The sequence below is a fragment of the Musa acuminata genome, chromosome BXJ2-5 (genome assembly GCF_036884655.1).
Source record: "Musa acuminata AAA Group cultivar baxijiao chromosome BXJ2-5, Cavendish_Baxijiao_AAA, whole genome shotgun sequence".
Classification (NCBI taxonomy): Eukaryota; Viridiplantae; Streptophyta; class Magnoliopsida; order Zingiberales; family Musaceae; genus Musa; species Musa acuminata.
Window position 1 is genome coordinate 45,940,635 of NC_088342.1, and position 18,519 is coordinate 45,959,153.

Sequence of the window (18,519 nt, forward strand, 5' to 3'; positions counted from 1 at the left end):
ACCTAAACAATAACAGAAGAAGACTACGATGAAAGATAATACTATCTCGACTCACATCAGTTCTAAGTTCGTGCTTGCATCACTTGATGAGCTCACACGTCGAAGAGGAAGAGAGGAGAAAAATACTTCATGTCATCTCATTGACATCATTCTCCAAACCAAAAATGTGCACCACCAAAATAATAGAAAGCCAACAAATTAAAGAAGTGGAATCAGCGAAGAGATATGACACCCTTTATAATATTCAATATAATGTATATATATATATATATATATATATATATATATATATGTATATATATATATCCTTAACAGTAAGCACACTGAATCAGCTATCCTCAGAAAGAGATGGGCATCGTGTCTGCAAACAAGTTCTCAAGGATCACGGCCTCAGCCTTCACAGCACACCGGGCGTTGGGAGACTCCTCGTCTGCGTTGAATGAGATGGTCGAAGAAATTAGGGAAGAAGGATCTGCTGCCGGCGGCGGCGGCATCGGCGAAGGGAGCTTGAGCTTGACCGGGCACGACGAGAGGGGGAGCACCGGGAGGTCCTCGCAGTTGCAGATCTCGATCATGTGCCCGTCGGGGTCGTGGAAGAAGAGCTGCCTCACCTGGACGCTGCCTTCCTCCACCACCGCCGTCACGTACTCCACTCCCGTCCTTTCCAGCTTCCGCTTCAAGGCCTGCATGTTGGAGCACTGGAAGGAGATGTGGTCCTCCTTGGGGTTGATGACTGCCTTCTTCTTCGGCATTCCCTCCTCGGAGTTGCATTGCAGCAAGTGTATGCCAATGCCATAGTTGAACAACCTACAGGAAACCAATTCACAGCACATGAGAAGAGAGTTAGAGAGAGAGGAATGAGTTCATTGGATGCATATATACCAAGCGCCATGGAAGTTGAAAGATGAAGGCCTCTTGATGCTGGCGAAGCCGAGCACCTCCTCGTAGAACTTGACAGACCGTGTCACCGACCGGCACACGAAGGAGACATGGTTCAGCGACACCAGCGGCGTCTCCTCTACCTCCTGCATCTCCATGATCGATCTCCAGACTCGCCTCTCCTTCTATATATATACATAGTGATAGATAGACGTGCAGTCATCTTCTACACAATTATTTACACCTAAGTATAGAAAAAGATTAAGATGACATCCAAATGGGTCGATACAATATGCGCACAAATGATCTGTGCTGCTGCTGCGTCCGGTAATAATTGGTGGATTCTTGGCGAGGAAGGAAGACCTTCTGGCTCGTGACTCGGTCTCCTCGGCCGAGCTGGGATGGCGCGTGGTCGACGTGGCGAGGAGTCATCCGCGTCGAGAAGTAAGTCGTCGCTTTCGGCGGGAAACCAGCGGGAAACGTGGAAGACCACGTGACAACTCGCCGTATAATTATTTTCCCACGCGGCACACGGCATCGTACAAAGTCAACCCATGAAATATATATTTATATATATTGTTTATTTATTTACTGTAGACATTCTTCGTGGCACAGCTCAATCTAGAAGGAGATGACTTGGCAAATGCTTAATTCCCGTTCAAGATTTCTTTAATAGATCTCGTGCCTCTGTCACCCGAATTTATAATTAGAACCGATGAGTGTGTTCATATCTATCTATATATTTTCTTATTAAAATATTTAGTCTTATGCAACAGATGACAGTTCAATATGTTACTTCAAAAAATTCTTCTGTACATTCTTGTATGATTCTTTTATTGATGAGACATTATGATTTTATCGGAAGAAGAAAACAAAAAAATAATCATGACTCTTAATAAATAAATAAATCTTAAATAAATCCTTATTCGATTCTTACTATACAAATTCAATAAAATATTATTCAAAGCTTAGGAAATAAAAATGATCCTAACATCTATATACTCTACTTCTAGGGTTTTTGCATGATTTATTCGAGTGAGGATCTTGAATCCTTTTTTGAATCGAAAGAACTTCTACTCAGATCGAACTTTCTCGTTAGACCTCTATCATCGTATATCCCGATATAATCCTGTCCTAACTCCAAATGCGATAAGATTTAAAGGAAATAAATTAGATCAAGTCAATTTTATCATCTTGGGTTGACGAAGAATCAAATCAACCCTAACGAAACAATATATGGAGATAACAAAGGATGGAAAAAGGAATTCCAATCACATGCAATTTCTGTGACTACACTCGTTGTAGTGCATTATGTATTGTGCAGATATGATCATCGACCAAGTTGACTTTTACGAGTCGTCCACCTATGTGGCATGCATGACCAAGCCAAAGAAAAGTCGTCGGTGCTTGAACAACATTTGTTAGCAACTTTTCCTTCCATCAAATTTGCTAGAAAAATATGTCAACAGTTCAATATAGATTGTCTTAAAGCCATTAGTCCTTTTTTAGCAGTTTAAACTGTGAGGAATAATGATCATTCAATTCAAAATTTTTATCATCAATGTTCATCATGCACTTGATTTCAGTTTCATATATATTAAAAGGATAAGTTAGAAGAGCTTAATATAAATCAGGCTTTTTCTTAAGTACAACTTAGGATTTCTAATAACTTAATTCGAATACTTATCACTTTATTTTGTCAAATGAACACTGTTGATGTGTTTCCCAATCTGTAGTATGAGATACATTCAACCTAAAGATCAGCTACTCTTTGGCATTGCAGATGGTGAAGAAGTTGGAACTGAGGGAAGGAGATGTGGGGAAGAATTCAAAGCTCCTCTTCACATCAGTGAGGAGGGGGTTCAAACTATGTGCCACAATTGCATGGCACTGACCATGAAAGAGAGAACAAACAATGTTGACCTGAGGAGGAGAGGGTGTCAACATTCTTGCATGTCCAGCTTTCAGAAGCAGTATCAGTCGAGCAAATCAATCTCAGAGCTTTCATGGCTGTTCTCACTTTCCATGTCTTGAGTCAACAGTCAAATACTAATGTCTGAATGCTACTGTCACCTCTAATGTAAGCTTATGAATTAAGTTCAGCAGCTGATAAGAATGAAGATGATGATGACAGGATTCTACTTGGCTTTGACTGCCACTGCCATGGTCAATGCTGCTTGAATGCTTGCAAGACTGTTGTGAAGACTTCCCATATGTCCTGCTCATCTCCTTACGGATCACTCCTTTTCTGACACTACCAGGGACGAACTACTGACAGACCTGCATGCTTTCCAGGTCAATTGATCTTTCTCTTCTAAGTTTGTTATGCTACCTTCATCACTACGGCAGAAAGAGGTGACAGATCTTGATGCCTTGGAAGTGGTTGTGAAGAAGAAAACAACAAGTCATAGAATTAAGCTCAAAGATGTGCACTGTTGAATTGATCCACCCATTTATTTTGCTTCATGTATATCCTCCTCCTCATCATCATCATACATGGCTTGGAGCTGTAGACAAGAAGATAACACACATCAGAACCACTCAGTCTTAGTGTTGCAATTCTCCCATGCTTACCTGCAAACATACAAAGATATCATTTGAACAGCGGTTGGAACGTCACGATGACAAATACAAAGACGACATCAGCAGTGGTGGTGTTTAGTAGTGAAAGGTGATCTGTTCCTGTCATGTCATGCAAGTTGTATCAAGAAACCCTAGAAGAATGACAAGGAGGAAGACTACATCGACATTGATACCCAAAGATCTGATGGTACTGAAGGAGGACAGCAGCATTTGTCTGTGGATAACATAGTGCCCGAGAGATCCACCAAAACATCCACTTCAATCCAAGAGAGGCTGTGGGGAGAAGATGAATGGGATAAGGGAGGGGGGGGGGGGGCGGGGGGAGAGGTGTGGGGGGTTCACAATACATGGGGTAGGGTGGCCATGGTCCTGTGGCTTGCCAAGGACAGCTCTTTATGATGCCAAATTGGTAGAGAGAGACACACTACACCATAAAATATTTTTTCTAAAATAATTGACATAATATCCTCATATTTTTTTTTATAAATTCATATATCTTTGCATGGTAAAAAAAAAAGAAAAAGAGAGTGATTTAGTGCATAAAGATATTGTTAATACGAGATCCGAAAAGAATCTTAATTTTATAAGAAAAGAAGTTATTTTCATAACTGAAATCATGACTATTAGTGTTAAAATTTATCATCGTTTCTACAAATTAAGAGATTAATAAAGATATCATAAATAATAGTTTTGTGTAATCAATAAATATTTCTTTTTTAAAAATAAGAATTTAATAAGATAATTATTAGGCAAATTATGTTTTATGAATTTATATATCGAATGTTTGAGATTGATGTGTGAAGTTATTAGACATAGTACAAAGGTAAGATTGGGAGGTAACATCTAATGTGATTTGGACATGTCCAAAACATGAGTTATGCACAAAGTAATAACATGAATGATTAATGAAGTTTAGGAGGCATTATTAGAGTTAGGATTAAGATGAGGACATTTAGTACTTGCTAGTGGTTGGTAGCATATGCATGTCATTGGTCAAAATCATGCACAAAGCCAATTATGTGGTTTGCTTGGACTAGAAAGTTTACTTGAACTCTAATCTTTCTATTAATATTTCTTTTTTTCTTAGTTAATAGTGGATGCATGTAGTAATACAAGTTGACAAAAAATAAAATGATATTTTTGATATATATATATATATATTTGTGTGTGTGTGTGTGTGTGTGTGTGTGTGTGTGTGTGTGTGTGTGTGTGTATGTATATATATCTAACAAGTCACATGTTCATCTCTTATGGATGCACTTCTTTAGCATATATTCAAATATTTCCATCATATCATCATTGTTGATTATATATTTTAATACATGAACAACTAGAAAATAATAGTTTAATATACAGATGAGTCAATTAGGATTAAATGGTTTAAGAAAATAATACGAAGATAGAAAAATCTTTTAACATATTTTTAATAATGAGAAATATTTGTACAATCGACCCCAAATAATTTGGACATTACGATCATTATTGTGGTTATTGATATCTTTTAGAGTCGATTAAATCAAAAATTTCCCTATCAAATAGGTTTATATTTATTCTTGAATTTGTCTTGCACATGTTGAATGATTGTTCTCAACATCATCCTTAGTTCATTCCATGCTTTATGGATCTTGATTCACATAATTTATGGATCTTTGTTATCATTGATCCACCTTCTCAGTGTTGGCATTAGTCATGCAATCAAAGAACAAAGAAATCAACATGAATAATGGTTCTTGTGTTGGAATCATGTTTCCCTCAACCTATCTTTCATGGTGTGATATCATATTCTTCAAAGATGATACTTATTTTAGTCCTGTTTTCATGACCCATAACATCATTATTTCATGACAAGTAGAGTTGAGGTCCATCTTGACAAAACACATGGAAATAGACATAGTTTGAGAGAGAAAAAAAATATTATTCATACATACCTAATAGACCTTAATTTCCAACATTATCAAGTTAGGTACAAATCATCCTCAAAAGAAGCTACATGTCATCATACTCTATTACTCTTCTTCATATCAACCATCAAGTAATAGGAATGCAAAGAAGAAAAGAAGCATCACATCATGTTGCTTCAAATTGGCTAAACTTTTGACATATCAATAAGGAGGGTTGGGAAATTTATTAGCCTTTTTTTTTTAATGCAAATGAAACCTTTTTTTTTTTAAGAAAATATTTATCTTTGTTAAAATTTTGATTTAATGTGTTTATTCCTCCACTTCAAGACTAATAATTATATCTCTACTATTTAAGCCATTAAAATCTTTCCTAAAACCATGACAATGTTGAATTCATAAAATCTTTCCTCCCTCTTAAACTTCTCTCCTATTTCTCCCTTCCATCTCTTCTCCTCTTCCCTTTTATCTCATTTTACTTGGCTGTGGCATCTTGATTTAAGTACTAATGATAGGTCCTAATAGATAATTGGAGTAATAAATGTTTCAATTTTTTAAGTGTTTCACATAAAATATATGAAATTCATTAATATCTAACAAGTAAATGAAATAAGTGATTTTTCTATTTAACCTTTAGTTAAGTATATTATAAAATGTTAATTGAGTTGTGGGAAGTTTGGTGGACAGAAAGAGAGAAAAGTGAAATAAATGAATTTTCCATTTAATCCTTTAATTACAAATATTATAAAAAAAATTAATTGAGTTGTGGGAAGTTTGGTGGAGAGAGAGAGAAAGGTGAAATAAATGAATTTCCCATTTAATCCTTTAATTACAAATATTATAAGAATTTAATTGAGTTGTGGGAAGTTTGGTGGGTAGAAAGAGAGTAACAGAGAAGTGAAATAAATGAATTTTCCATTTAATTTCTTTATTATAAATATTATTAAACTTTTAATTGGGTTTTTTGGGGAGAATTGAAACAAATGAAATTTCCTTTTAATCTTTAAATTACAAATATAATAAAATTTTAATTGAGTGTGGGAAGTTTGGTTGGTAGAGAGAGAGAGAGAAATGAAATTTCCATTTAATCTTTTAATTTTATTATTTTAATTGAGCTGTGGGAGAGTTTGGTGGGTGGGTAGAGAGAGAGAGAGAGAGCAAAGCCTGCAGAGTTCAAAAGCTTTCAATCATTCTGTGAGATCGATAAGGGGAGAGAGCTATAAAGGAAATGGTTGTTCATGAGGAGCGCACGCTGCATCCCCCACCCGCGCGGGAATTGCGCCCACTGCCGTTGTTGGAGACCAGCAAAGCGGCGTCCACTCCCGCCTCCTCCGCCGCCCCCGCGGAGAAGAAGTCGACACGGAGCGAACCCCCACCATAAACCCTTGGATTTCGATCTCCTCCCTCCTCTCCCACCTTGTCTCCTCTCGACCAGATCAAGAAAAAGACCTCCTTTTTTGCCCCTTGTAAACCAATATCGACGTCAATCATCTTCGTATTGTTTTTTCTGTGGACGGTATCATTCAATCCGAGGAAGAAGAGGGCATAAAAAAGTAATCTTGAATTCAGAATGCCTTCCACCTATCTGCATATTCATGTCGACAACCCGGACAAACCCTGTCTCCCTCTGTTTCTTTATCTTCTTCCCTATTTACTACTTTAGTTTACCTTGATTAGTCTTCGGTTCTCGTCTTTTTTTCCTTTTTGTTCTGTTACCTCATCGGGTCTTTCCAAGTTGAGATTTTGATGCCAGATCGCTTTGTTTTGGGGTCTTTCTGATACTGGCCCGTTGATTTGCTGAATGCCTTTTCATTTGTTGGCTTTCTTCAATGCGGAGGGCTTCGGAGAACGGTTTTGATCGGCGGTGATGATCTGTGGAGTACACTGGGGGCTTGAGGTTGCGAGATGGACCGTCGGAGTTGGCTGTGGAGGCGGAAGCAATCGGACAGGAGTCCTGGTGAGACTGAGAGCTCAGGGTCAGCCTCTTCCGAGATGCACTCTGGTGATCAGGTTTGTTCATCCCCTTTCGTGTAGACGAGTAGAGATCGAAATCTGTGCTTGGTTTTTCGGTTGGCAAAATCACAACATAAATGAAGCTCAAGTAATTGTTTTTAGCAAAAGATGATGCCTACAGCAAAAGCAGATGCTTCGTTGGATGCTTGTCGTCTACTTCTGTGGTATGCAATTTGAGCTGTTAGTGTTAGAATCGACCGCAAACCTTGGACTTTTTGTGCTTTGGCTGAAATGATCCACAACAGCAATGTTTGCGGATCTTTCGTCGGCAGAAATGAAGCATAACTACAATCTTTCTGGACTACTTTCCTTTCTCCCATCCGATATCTCTGTTATCTACTCATATTTCTGTTATATTACTCAAAAGAACACTGTTATCTTACATTCTTTATCTCTCATGACTCAATTTTCCATGAATGTCTCAGTAAACATAATTAACAATTATATGATTATACAACCTGGAACATGCAATTTTCTCACCTTATGCTGTGATTGCTCTCTATTTCTTACTCATAGTTCAGGCTGTTGTTTACATGGCACTCATCTAAACAGCCTATTAAATATTTTGGGGAATGTGCTTCCAGGAGTTCGAATTTGTGTTACTCTGCAAGAGGCGTTCTCTATAGCATTAGGCCTTTTTGCAAGAATTGCTGTGGACTTGTCTAAATTAATCAAATTTGTTTATTGTTAGCAGGAGGCACTGATTAGTTCTTCTCCAAGGCATGCTCAGTTACCTGAGGTTGCATCAAAGGATGTCAGCCAGGACAATGAAACTATAAGGACTTTAAATGAGAAATTATCAGCTGCTCTTGTGAACATAAGTGCTAAAGAAAATTTGGTAAGACAGCATGCAAAAGTTGCAGAAGAAGCTGTTTTAGGTAATCTTCCTTTTAATTTTTTTTTTCTGAATAAATCCTTGTTCAAACATTAGTGCCTTGATTAAGGGAATATCTGACATTTATAGATGATTTTGAAGTACCAACTCCAATATGCTCAATACATTCCAAAAGCTAGATACAAAAACCAGTTGGACCAGTATGTGCCAACCAGTATTTAGCAGTCTGACTTGGTTCCAGTGTGGGAATTGGTCCAGTAAAAAACCGTAGTTTTTCTTTTTATTATTTTTCTTAATATAATAAGCTGAAAGGAGCTGTTCACCTCTCTCGTTTCATTCTCTTGGCTGCAACAGTGCCTTATTTCCTCTCTTGGATGTTTTCCCTTTAGAGAAGCTGTATTCACTCTCTATCTTCCCTTCGCTCACTGCAACACCTCAACCTCTGCCTCCACCGTACTTCTCTCTCTTTCCTTTGCTTGACTACAATGGTACAACTGCCTCTGCTGCAGAATGACATCTTATATACTTTACAGATATGACAGCAAAATTTGACATGACAAAGAGATGAATTAGATAAAGCAAGATATCTATCATCGAGGATCAAAACAAAGTGTATATGTTTCAATGACAGATATAATAACTAATAACTACTTGCAAAAAGTGCCTAAATGTGCTTGAAGTTATTTAACTTCTTCAATTGTTTTCTCCTCTGCACTGTCACCTGTAAACTTAAAGACTTGCTTATGTCCATTGGTCTTATTCTTTACATGTCAACTAACTTAAAGATACCTAACATTTCTTTTGGATATTTTAAGAATTCAACTTGCCGACAGATCTGTGGCATGAATCAACATGTCCTCATTTTTTAATCATCACAAAAATTCTGGTAAAATTGCTAAAAGCTAACATTTTATGGTCAATAAACAAGAACTAGTTAGATGTATGCCGAACAAAAATAGTTAGATAAGACTAATTAACATGTAAACCTTCTCAGAGTTATTCACTACATTAGGACTACGCAAAATATTTGGTAGATATGTTTCATGTTGTTGGATAATTACTTACATGGTTGAATTCTATAACTTTCTTTCTAGGCTGGGAAAATGCAGAGAAGGAAGTTTCATCTCTAAAGCAGCAGCTTGAAGCTGCATCAAAGGAGAAATCATCCCTTGAAGATAGAATTGTTCATCTTGATGCTGCCCTCAAGGAGTGTGTCAGGCAGTTCTGGCAAACAAAGGAAGAGCAAGGACAGAAAGTCCACGATACCATCACCAAGAAAACCCGTGAATGGGAGTCTGACAAATTGGAGCTTGAAATCCGACTTACTGAGCTTCAAGCCCAACTGGAAGCTAAAGCTGAAATTACCACATCTGTTGACCACCAGCTTTGCTCAAAGGTTGACATTCTTGAGGAAGAAAAATCTGCTCTTAAAGTTGAACTCGATACCCTTACTAGGGATCTCCAAATGAGAACATTAGAGTTGGAGCTAAGCGCCAGAGTAGCAGAAACAGCCAGCAAGCAACATTTGGACAGCATAAAAAAGTTAACAAAGCTTGAAGCTGAGTGCCGTAGGTTACGAGCTACAGCACGTAAATCATCATTAGCTAATGAGCAAAAGCTCCTTTCTAGCTCGCATTATTCTGAATCTGTCACTGATAGCCAGTCAGATGCTGGTGAACAGTTGTTAAGTCTGGATAATGAGCAAAGTTGTTCAGATTCATGGGCATCAGCCCTAATTGCAGAGCTTGATCAGTTCAAAAATGAAAAGGCTAATGCAACAAGTGTCACCACTTATGCAGAAATTGACCTAATGAATGATTTCCTGGAGATGGAAAGACTAGTCGCGTTGCCTGAGGATGACCATGGAAGCTCTAGCATTGAGCATGACAATGGTTCGGACCATACTTTTAACAGAGGCAGCTCTTCAAGAAAGGAACTTGATACTATCCGTCTGCATATGGTTGAGTTGGAAGAGCCAGTCGAGAAAATGACAACTGCAAAAATTGGAATGGAATTGTCTTTACCTGTATTGAACAATCAGCTAAAGAATACACATGATCAGCTGGAAGCAACTGAAGCTAAGTTGGTTGAGTTGCAAAGGCAACTTAATTTGGTTAATGGGGAAAATCATGTTCTTGAGAGAGAACTAGAAGCAGCCGAGGGAAAGACAAATGAACTTCAGCTCCAGCTCGAATCAGCAAATACCAAAAATGCGGAGTTACAGGAGAGAGTAAACTTATTAGAAAGGAAATCTGAAGAAGAGCAGGAGTTGTCTGCCAAACTGAAAGTGAGGTGCCAAAATATAGGGGCAACAGAAGCTAATAAGAGGAAGGAAGCTGAACATCAGCTTGAGTCAGCATTTGGTGAAATTGCAGAGTTAAAGGAAACAATTAGTTTATTAGAAAGAAAATTTGAAGAAGAGAAAGCTTTGTCCACAGAACTGGCATCTAGGTGTTGGAAATCAGAAGCATTGAAAGGAAAGAAAGAGGAATTGGAGTGTCAGCTTGAGTTAGCAAATTTGGAAATTCAAAATCTACGTGGGATGGCTAGTTCATTTGAAATGAAACTTGAGGAGGAGAAGGCATATTCAACAGAACTTTTAGCCAAGTGTCAGAGTATGGAAGCCATGGAGGCAAAGAAAAAGGAGTTGGAGTGTCAACTTACTGCAGAACATTTGGAAGTAGGCAAGTTACAGGAGAAGGTGAATATACTGGAACGGAAAGTTGAGGAGGAAAGAGCATTGTGTTTGGGGCTTGCAGCTAATATAGAGGCCATAGAGGCAAAGAGAAAGGAATTGGTGGTGCAACTTGAGTCAGCACATATGGAAGTTGGGATCCTCCAGGAGAAGTTGATCGCATTAGAAAAACAAGTTGAAGAGGAAAGGGCACTGTCTGCAGACTATGCAACAAAGTACCACAGGTTGGAACATGAGTTATCCAGGAATCAGCAAGCAGCTGAATTCCATTTATCAGCATCCTCAAATAGAGTGTTGAAGACTAGACAGGTAGGTTACTTTAGTTGCTCACATTTTAATTTCATCCTTCCAGCTTAATCATGATGCCTGGCTGTTATATCACTCTGTTTGCTGTACTTTATTCCGAAACGAGAAACTGCAAACTATACATTGCTCCAAGCATTTACCAAATCTCTTTTCTTGATTGTTTGCTGAACATGCTTGTTTTGTTCTCAGGAAAAAGATATTGCTCTAGCTGCTGGGAAGCTTGTAGAGTGCCAGAAGACAATAGCCTCTCTTAACCGGCAGTTGAAAACATTAGCAATGTTCGACGAATTGATGCTTGAAACAGAGAAGCCGGAGTCAAATGGAGAACTGTTGGATCTGAGAGGGGATTCTAAGATAATAGACCCCAGCATATCCCCAGAGTAGAATGAGCAGCTTTCCTTGGCCATCTTCATCCTCCTGGAGTGGACATCCAGAAATTTCATATCCTAGCATAAAATAGTCGGATAGAAACCAGTGAAAATGTATATTGAGAAAAAAAAGCGATTTTTGTGAATTATATGGCAATCATGTATGTGATAGAAATTTCTCGACAGACGCAATTAACATTTGATTCTCTACTTCTGCAGAATCTGTGTTAAGCGACAAATAGACTAAATTGTATGAAGATTACAGCGTTACCATAAGTGTTTTGCATGATTGTATATAGTTAAGCTAATGATGTGAATTGTCAGTATAAGGTATCCAGGTCTTTGTGCCATTCAAGATTCATCAACCTTCACCATTTTTACAGTAACAAAATGAGCAGCCACAGCAAGATATCAACAGTATCCTTCATCACCTTTTCACCCTTTAAATGCACATGCTGGTATTGCTTTTTTTTTTTTTCTCTCTCTCTCTCTCTCTGGTCCTTTTTTTATGCTCTAGAATTAGTTATTATTAATTGATAGGTATGACTGTTTGATTGCACTCACTAATACAACTGATGGAATCAGGCAGATGTGGAGTAAAAATCCTATCATCTACAAACATTCTCCTTAGAAATAATAAAATAATAGTTTTCAATTCATAACTCCAAAAACAAGTTAGAAATGTAACAAATTTATGTTAAAGATGGAATTTGGTTAATTGAGTGACTGATGGTTTCATTTTAGATCTCTTATTTTAAGCCAAGTGTTGTATTTCCACTAACCTCTTTAGTCCCACATCGAGGAACACAACAGCAGGAGCTACATGAGAGGCTATAAAGTGCGGTCCTGGCAAATAGCCCGCTGGATTCTTTCTCTGCTTTTTGTCTTTGGTCTAATGGAGTGTCTGTCCTTATTTATTTAGTGTCTGATACGTGGAGGGCCTGCTATAGTGGCTGGCCACTGGGGTCCTCCTGCGTCGCACGTGTGTTGCACTCCCCGGCGAGGCCCATCCCAATTTGATTATTTTTGTTATAGATATATTTTTAATTTGATTTTTTTGTTATAAATATATTTTTAAATGAAATAAATAAGAAAGGTTTTCGATTTATTAAGGGATAACTCATATAATTTTTTGATGTCGTAATAAATAGGATGTATCATAACTGATTGAATTTGTGGGCCAAGGGCCAGTTTGATATCGTCGTTCGTGGGCCGGGGAAGCACTAATGGGTGGAAGGATCCATGGGCCCCCATGTGGGACCCGCTGGCTCGAGGCGCATGTGCTTGCGATATAATGACCATCCGCGACCTCCGTCTTCGATTCCATCTCCTTCGCAGTCGTGAGGACCCCTCTCTCTCTCTCTCTCTCTCTCTCTCTCTCTCTCTCTTGCTTCCCCTCGATCGAGGCGGCGCGACGATGAGATCGCCGAAGCAGGGGATGGAGGATGACCTCCACCACCGCGCTACTCCGACGGCTGCGGCGGGGAGGCGGAAGGGCAGCGTGAACCGGGAGTGGCTGGTGGTGTCGGACTCCGGCAGGTCGTACCACGAGGAGGTGGGGAAGCACTCCATCATGCGGCGGACGGGGCTCCCAGCCCGCGACCTGCGGGTCCTCGATCCTCTCCTCTCCTACCCGTCCACCATCCTCGGCAGGGAGAGGGCCATCGTCATCAATCTGGAGCATATCAAGGCCATCATCACCGCCACCGAGGTCCTCGTGCCCAACTCAAAGGACCCCTTGGTCGCCCCTTTTGTTCAGGATCTCCAGTCCCGGGTCGCCGGTTCCTTCGGCGCCCCTCAGCATGAGGTGATGCCGTTCTTCCGTTTTATCAGCATCAACCCGTTGTTCCTAATTAGATATCTCCTGGCAGATCTCAATCCAATTTTGCAATAAATACCGCCCGATTGCCTATTTAGTTTAATTGCACAGATCTCCTACTTTGATGACCGCTATATCTCATTGAATAGTTGTTAATTGATCGTTTGTTGTTCATCTAGTGCATGAACCGAGCGAATTGATGTTTGCCTACCGTTGAATCGATAGTTATTGATCCTGATTACGTTCAATCAGTTTTTCTTTTTTTCTTGATGATACATAAGATTATTTTTATCCTTAAAGGCTGCAGAGACTAGTGATTTGGATGAGGAGGCTATAAGAAGGTCTCCATCATGCTGGCCCTCGTTTCCTAGTCAAGGCATGACAGCAACACATGGAGCCGATATATCTAAACACAATGGTTCCTTGACTGGTGATCTGCCAGAAGGCGGCCATAGTCCTGGATTAGACGTCAACGGCGATGGGAGCACCAAGGTGCTCCCTTTTGAGTTCAGAGCACTTGAAGTCTGTCTTGAGTCTGCCTGCCGGTGCCTTGAGTCAGAGGTGTGTTTTCTGCGATTGAATTTGAAGATATTACCATGTTGCTGTTGATCTACCGCTTAGTCTAATTCATAAAATACCTTTTCAGCATTTGACTGCTTGGAACTTTCATGTTCCATTATCTTCTCATTCAATTTATGTCATGTCAACTATATTTTTTGGGCATATTTGTGACAGATTCTGCAGGAATTTTCTTTTTTGCTACACTTGCTCAAAAACTTTGGTTTTGATATTAATATATATCGCATACTTCAGCCTAATTTAACCTTAGACACAAGTGTTATTTTTCTTGTGTAATCTATCTGCTTGTTCTTTTACCATTTCCTTCTTTGGAGTCTTCTCCTCTTGGTCTTTATCCATGTCTTCCTCCTAGACTAAGGATGCCTGCTTTCTCACCAACTTCAACTAATGTAATTCATTTTGAGTTTGCTAAATTTCCTGCTTTATAATGCTATGATCATATTTGGCTCTTATATTTTATGCTCGAGCCATTTTTCACCTATCATTTGGAAAAAAAATCCAAAATTTGACTAATTTCTTTTTTCTTTAGTGCTAATATGATGTTAATCCTCTTCATCCACATCATTCAATCGTTCTTTAACAAAATTGCTTCCTTATCTTTCAAACATGGTTTTATATCATTATTATCTTCAGGCGGATTGCATGTAAAAACATCTTATACATGCATCTGTAACACATTTTCCTTTTAGATAATAGACTTGTGCTTAGATATGTTAATTCATGTAGCTGCACTGGTTCAGATATTTCTACTTGCAAACATATATGACTGTAAAGCATTTTCTTCCATTGATAATGAGTTCATTGTTGAAGTGATGTTAACTGCTTTCTTGGTTCATATTCACAAACTCACTTTCATTGCTAACAATTTGCATCCTTCCTTTTTTTTTTTTTCCTGTTTTGGTGTTCAGACACTAACCTTGGAACAAGAGGCATATCCAGCTTTAGATGAATTGACTTCAAAAATCAGCACACTTAACCTTGAGCGTGTCAGGCAAATCAAGAGTCGCTTGGTGGCAATATCTGGACGTGTGCAGAAGGTAAGACCTGATTGCTCAAAGCTAAAATAGACATTGGCATGTGTTAAATTTATTGAAACTACTGTGTTACTCACCCTGTTTTTTCATTTTGTATGTCTATATTACTGTATAATGCTCTTGATCCCTTCTGAAGCACATGCTGGCTCTCCGAGGAATATATGGATTTCTCTCTTTCCAATCAAATAGTGTGAAGGAGCTCTTGGGATTTATTTTCTTCCATTTGCATGGCACACTTGATTTAGAAGCTCAGAAATTAAAATTTATTATAACTTGAAACATGTCTGTTCTAAGTCAATATTTGTGGTATTTTTTAGGTTAGGATGCATGTTTCTTTTGAATATATATAAAATCAAATTCAATTAGAAAATAGGTTAGCTGCATAGCACATTCCAAACTTGTACAGCATAATCTCTTTATGATGGACCTGACATCACACACGAGTTGTATCTGCTGCTAGTTGGTAAAAGCAGCAATTCATATGTTCGTAAAAAAGCAGTAATTCATATTTCATACACTCGCACCTAAAGAATAGGTAGTTCGATCTTGAGATGATATCAATCACCCCCATTCGAGCAGCTCTCTTTTTCGGGCATCTTTATTTGGTGGCTCAAGCTGTAGCTTTTTGGCTAATGGAGCCTAACTTTAGCTTATTCTTCTGAATCTTTGAATATCACTCATTGCATTAGAATTTTAGTAGTGGTTATTATTTACGCGTTACAATGTCACTCTGTTATCACAGGTGAGGGATGAACTTGAACATTTACTGGATGATGACATGGATATGGCTGAGATGTACCTAACAGATAAGCTTGCTAATCAGCGAGTTGGTGAAATTTCATCAAGAGTTAACTTGGAGAATGATGCATCTGAGCAGGAGGATGATGGGTAAGCTGTTGTTGGTTTTGTGGAGAGGGATTATACATAGAGAGATAGTTAGAGAATCAATTATTTTTTGTTGTTCAGCATTCTGCTTCTACATTCGCAGTAATGAGATAACTTCAACAGAAGTTGGTCTTGTAGCCCTATTTTTTTCTTCTTGGTTATATACATTAAACTAGCTGTACAGGTTCTGACGCATGTTGTAATGCATGTAGTAAGTGAAGGGGCATTAATTCTCACAATTTTATTTTCTCAAATGGGACTGTGTGAACCACATCCGATTGGTTATTGTCATATACAGTTTTCTTAAAGGAATGCAAGTTTCGGGCATCTCGACTACATGGCTTTGGTCACCACAAAATTGGTTATGACATCATGATTATAATTTGACGTTTAAGAAGCTATTTAGTGCTGCTATTCATGTTTTCGTTAGTGGCAATTTGAGCTCGAAAATTCTTCCTATTATGTTGACATATTTCTGCTCTTTGATTGAGCCTGGATGGCTGCTAAGTGCTACTCAAAGATGGGTAGCATAATCAAGGGCCAAAAGCTAAAACTTACTGATTCCAATTTCTTTATATTATTATAGCTTGTTTTTATTCGTTAGAGTAGTTGCACCATAGCTTGTGTGATATTGCAAAGGGATTTTAGTTCATTGGGTTAGGATCTTTAAGACTAAATTGCATCTAAGTTGCATAAAATGGTTGGCTATGTTTGTTTAAGTTTGTGGATTTGAGTAAAATCTCATAAAATTTCTCTATTTAGTTTAGTTGCTTTGATAAACTCTCCTATGAAACTTCTTTTTAGGCATATAAAGTCCTTTACATGAGATCGTATGCATGTTCAGGGATGATGAGTTCAGAGTTGAGACAGATAGCAGCCATGAAAGTTTGGGAGTCTTCAAGCCTAATATTGAGGAGTTAGAGATGCTTTTAGAAGCTTACTTTGTGCAGATTGATGGCACTCTTAACAAGCTATCTCATGTATGTTTTCCTTCCCCTTAACATAATCATCAAGATTATGCTTTAGTTGCTTTGAATGTATAGATATTCTTTGTCACCAATACAATGTCTCGAAGCCATTTATAATTGGGCAAACATTGACTTTACGAAATGTCAACAATGGATGTGAACTGATGGTGCACAACTAATGGTGAACAAACATCACTACAAGAAAAAAACTTGTCATAATTGGAGACTTGTTTAGGCCTTTTCACATGGGTTTGTCTTCATAATTCTGAGATTTTTTTGTGCACTGTTTGGCATCTTAATAATAATAAGATGCTCGTCTGCATCAAATAACATTTTACATCATGTCCAGTTATGCATTCAACTCAAGATTGGTTTATAACGTGTCATAATATTTCCTTTCTCCAATTACAGATCTTTTTGTTTTAGTATTGATTGTTTCAGAACTATGATATATCATAAGGTCAAAAACATGCTTCATTTTGTTACCTATGTAAATATCTCCTTACTGTAATTAACATCCTTTTCATTCTATGCACTGAGAACTTCACTTACCAAATTTTGTTTTTGCCACATGTGCAAAGTTGAGGGAGTATGTGGATGACACTGAAGACTATATCAACATTATGCTGGATGAAAAGCAGAATCAGCTACTGCAAATGGGAGTCATGCTGAGCACTGCAACGGTGGTGACCACGGCTGGTGTCGTGGTTGTAGGTCTCTTCGGTATGAACATCGGCATCGATCTCTACAACGCGCCCTACCGCAAATTCTGGGAGACAACTCTGGGCACCATCATCGGCTGCGTGATCCTCTATGTTCTAGCAATTGGGTTTGGGAAGAAGAGTGGGCTGCTCCAGTGACAAGGAGATTTTGTTTCGGTTTGCAACCGAGAAGATCCTCAACAATCTCAATCCTGAATGATGTTTCCCCGAAAGTTTTCTCCCTTGAAATGGAGTGCTGCAAAAGCCCTTTTTTACCTTATTGACGACACTCCAAGCTCGACTTGAGTGCTTCTACCATGACAAAGCTATACTTATTTCGCCCTTATTCTCTGGTTAACACAATTCTGACAACAATTTAGTAATTTTTCAGTTATTTAGATTGTTGAGGATTCAAATATAGGTTTCTGCAAAGTTGCTGTAACTCTTTTTTCTTATAAAACTCTTCACACTATTTCTTCTATCCCTCCACACTGATAATTTAAATTGCATGCTATAATTCTTTTTTCCTGGAAAATATACCTGTGATCGACCAAATTGGCTATCAAATGTTGCTATGGGAAATGGTTTTTGGCTGTTCTTGACGGGATTATAATGCAGGTCATGAGTCAATTTAGGAGCCCAGCCATGAAGAGCTCATGCTTTGCTTAAGTTCTTGTCACATCCTCTTCATCTTGAACTATACCAATAATACAAATGAACGAGCTCTCAGAAATATACGATAGATTAGTGTATTGGTATACAAGTGATTGGACTTTTATATGCATATTAAGATTTGGGATCGAATTTAAGTGGATTTGACTCTCAATTGCATATTATTTTGGGGGACATCGAAATGGGACCGGTCGGTTGTTTTCAATTCGAACCGGACCGATCTGATTGGATCCGGTTGACCTACATCGAGAATTTTGACAAGGTTGACTCGGTCCGATGAGTCA

The 18,519-nt window shown here is 38.4% G+C and overlaps 3 protein-coding genes across 4 annotated transcripts; 2 read left to right on the forward strand and 1 right to left on the reverse strand.

Annotated features, from left to right (window-relative positions):
• Positions 1-212: 212 nt before the first annotated feature.
• LOC103986514 (glyoxylase I 4) lies at positions 213-1,052 on the reverse strand. The gene is made up of 2 exons (XM_009404532.3): positions 883-1,052; positions 213-807 (listed from the first exon to the last, which is right to left on the reverse strand). Exons 1-2 carry the CDS (start codon positions 1,035-1,037, stop codon positions 339-341), a joined length of 624 nt encoding a protein of 207 aa, XP_009402807.1. The 5' UTR covers positions 1,038-1,052; the 3' UTR covers positions 213-338.
• A 5,443-nt stretch (positions 1,053-6,495) lies between these two features.
• Positions 6,496-11,873, forward strand: LOC135613033 (filament-like plant protein 3). 2 transcript variants are annotated; one of them, XM_065109947.1, is made up of 4 exons: positions 6,496-7,370; positions 8,065-8,251; positions 9,303-11,212; positions 11,399-11,873. In XM_065109947.1, the coding sequence occupies exons 1-4, from the start codon at positions 7,266-7,268 to the stop codon at positions 11,591-11,593; spliced, it is 2,397 nt and encodes a 798-aa protein (XP_064966019.1). In that variant the 5' UTR covers positions 6,496-7,265; the 3' UTR covers positions 11,594-11,873. The 2 variants fall into 2 exon arrangements, with proteins under 2 accessions (XP_064966019.1, XP_064966020.1); XM_065109948.1 differs by having other exon boundaries at positions 8,068-8,251.
• Positions 11,874-12,480: 607 nt separating this feature from the next.
• On the forward strand, positions 12,481-18,044 carry LOC135613034 (magnesium transporter MRS2-F-like). The gene is made up of 6 exons (XM_065109949.1): positions 12,481-13,384; positions 13,697-13,957; positions 14,884-15,012; positions 15,752-15,897; positions 16,739-16,874; positions 17,444-18,044. Exons 1-6 carry the CDS (start codon positions 12,830-12,832, stop codon positions 17,720-17,722), a joined length of 1,506 nt encoding a protein of 501 aa, XP_064966021.1. The 5' UTR covers positions 12,481-12,829; the 3' UTR covers positions 17,723-18,044.
• Positions 18,045-18,519: the final 475 nt, after the last annotated feature.

Excerpts from the sequence above, each read along its gene's own strand:
- LOC135613033 (XM_065109947.1), top strand. The coding sequence starts at position 7,266 with ATGGACCGTCGGAGTTGGCTGTGGAGGCGGAAGCAATCGGACAGGAGT. Across the intron at positions 8,252-9,302 it reads TGCAGAAGAAGCTGTTTTAG|GCTGGGAAAATGCAGAGAAG; the intron begins GTAATCTTCCTT and ends CTTTCTTTCTAG. Across the intron at positions 11,213-11,398 it reads GAGTGTTGAAGACTAGACAG|GAAAAAGATATTGCTCTAGC; the intron begins GTAGGTTACTTT and ends TTTTGTTCTCAG.
- LOC135613034 (XM_065109949.1), top strand. The coding sequence starts at position 12,830 with ATGTGGGACCCGCTGGCTCGAGGCGCATGTGCTTGCGATATAATGACC. Across the intron at positions 13,385-13,696 it reads TCGGCGCCCCTCAGCATGAG|GCTGCAGAGACTAGTGATTT; the intron begins GTGATGCCGTTC and ends TTATCCTTAAAG. Across the intron at positions 15,013-15,751 it reads TATCTGGACGTGTGCAGAAG|GTGAGGGATGAACTTGAACA; the intron begins GTAAGACCTGAT and ends CTGTTATCACAG.
- LOC103986514 (XM_009404532.3), bottom strand. The coding sequence starts at position 1,037 with ATGGAGATGCAGGAGGTAGAGGAGACGCCGCTGGTGTCGCTGAACCAT. Across the intron at positions 808-882 it reads TTCAACTTCCATGGCGCTTG|GTTGTTCAACTATGGCATTG; the intron begins GTATATATGCAT and ends GGTTTCCTGTAG.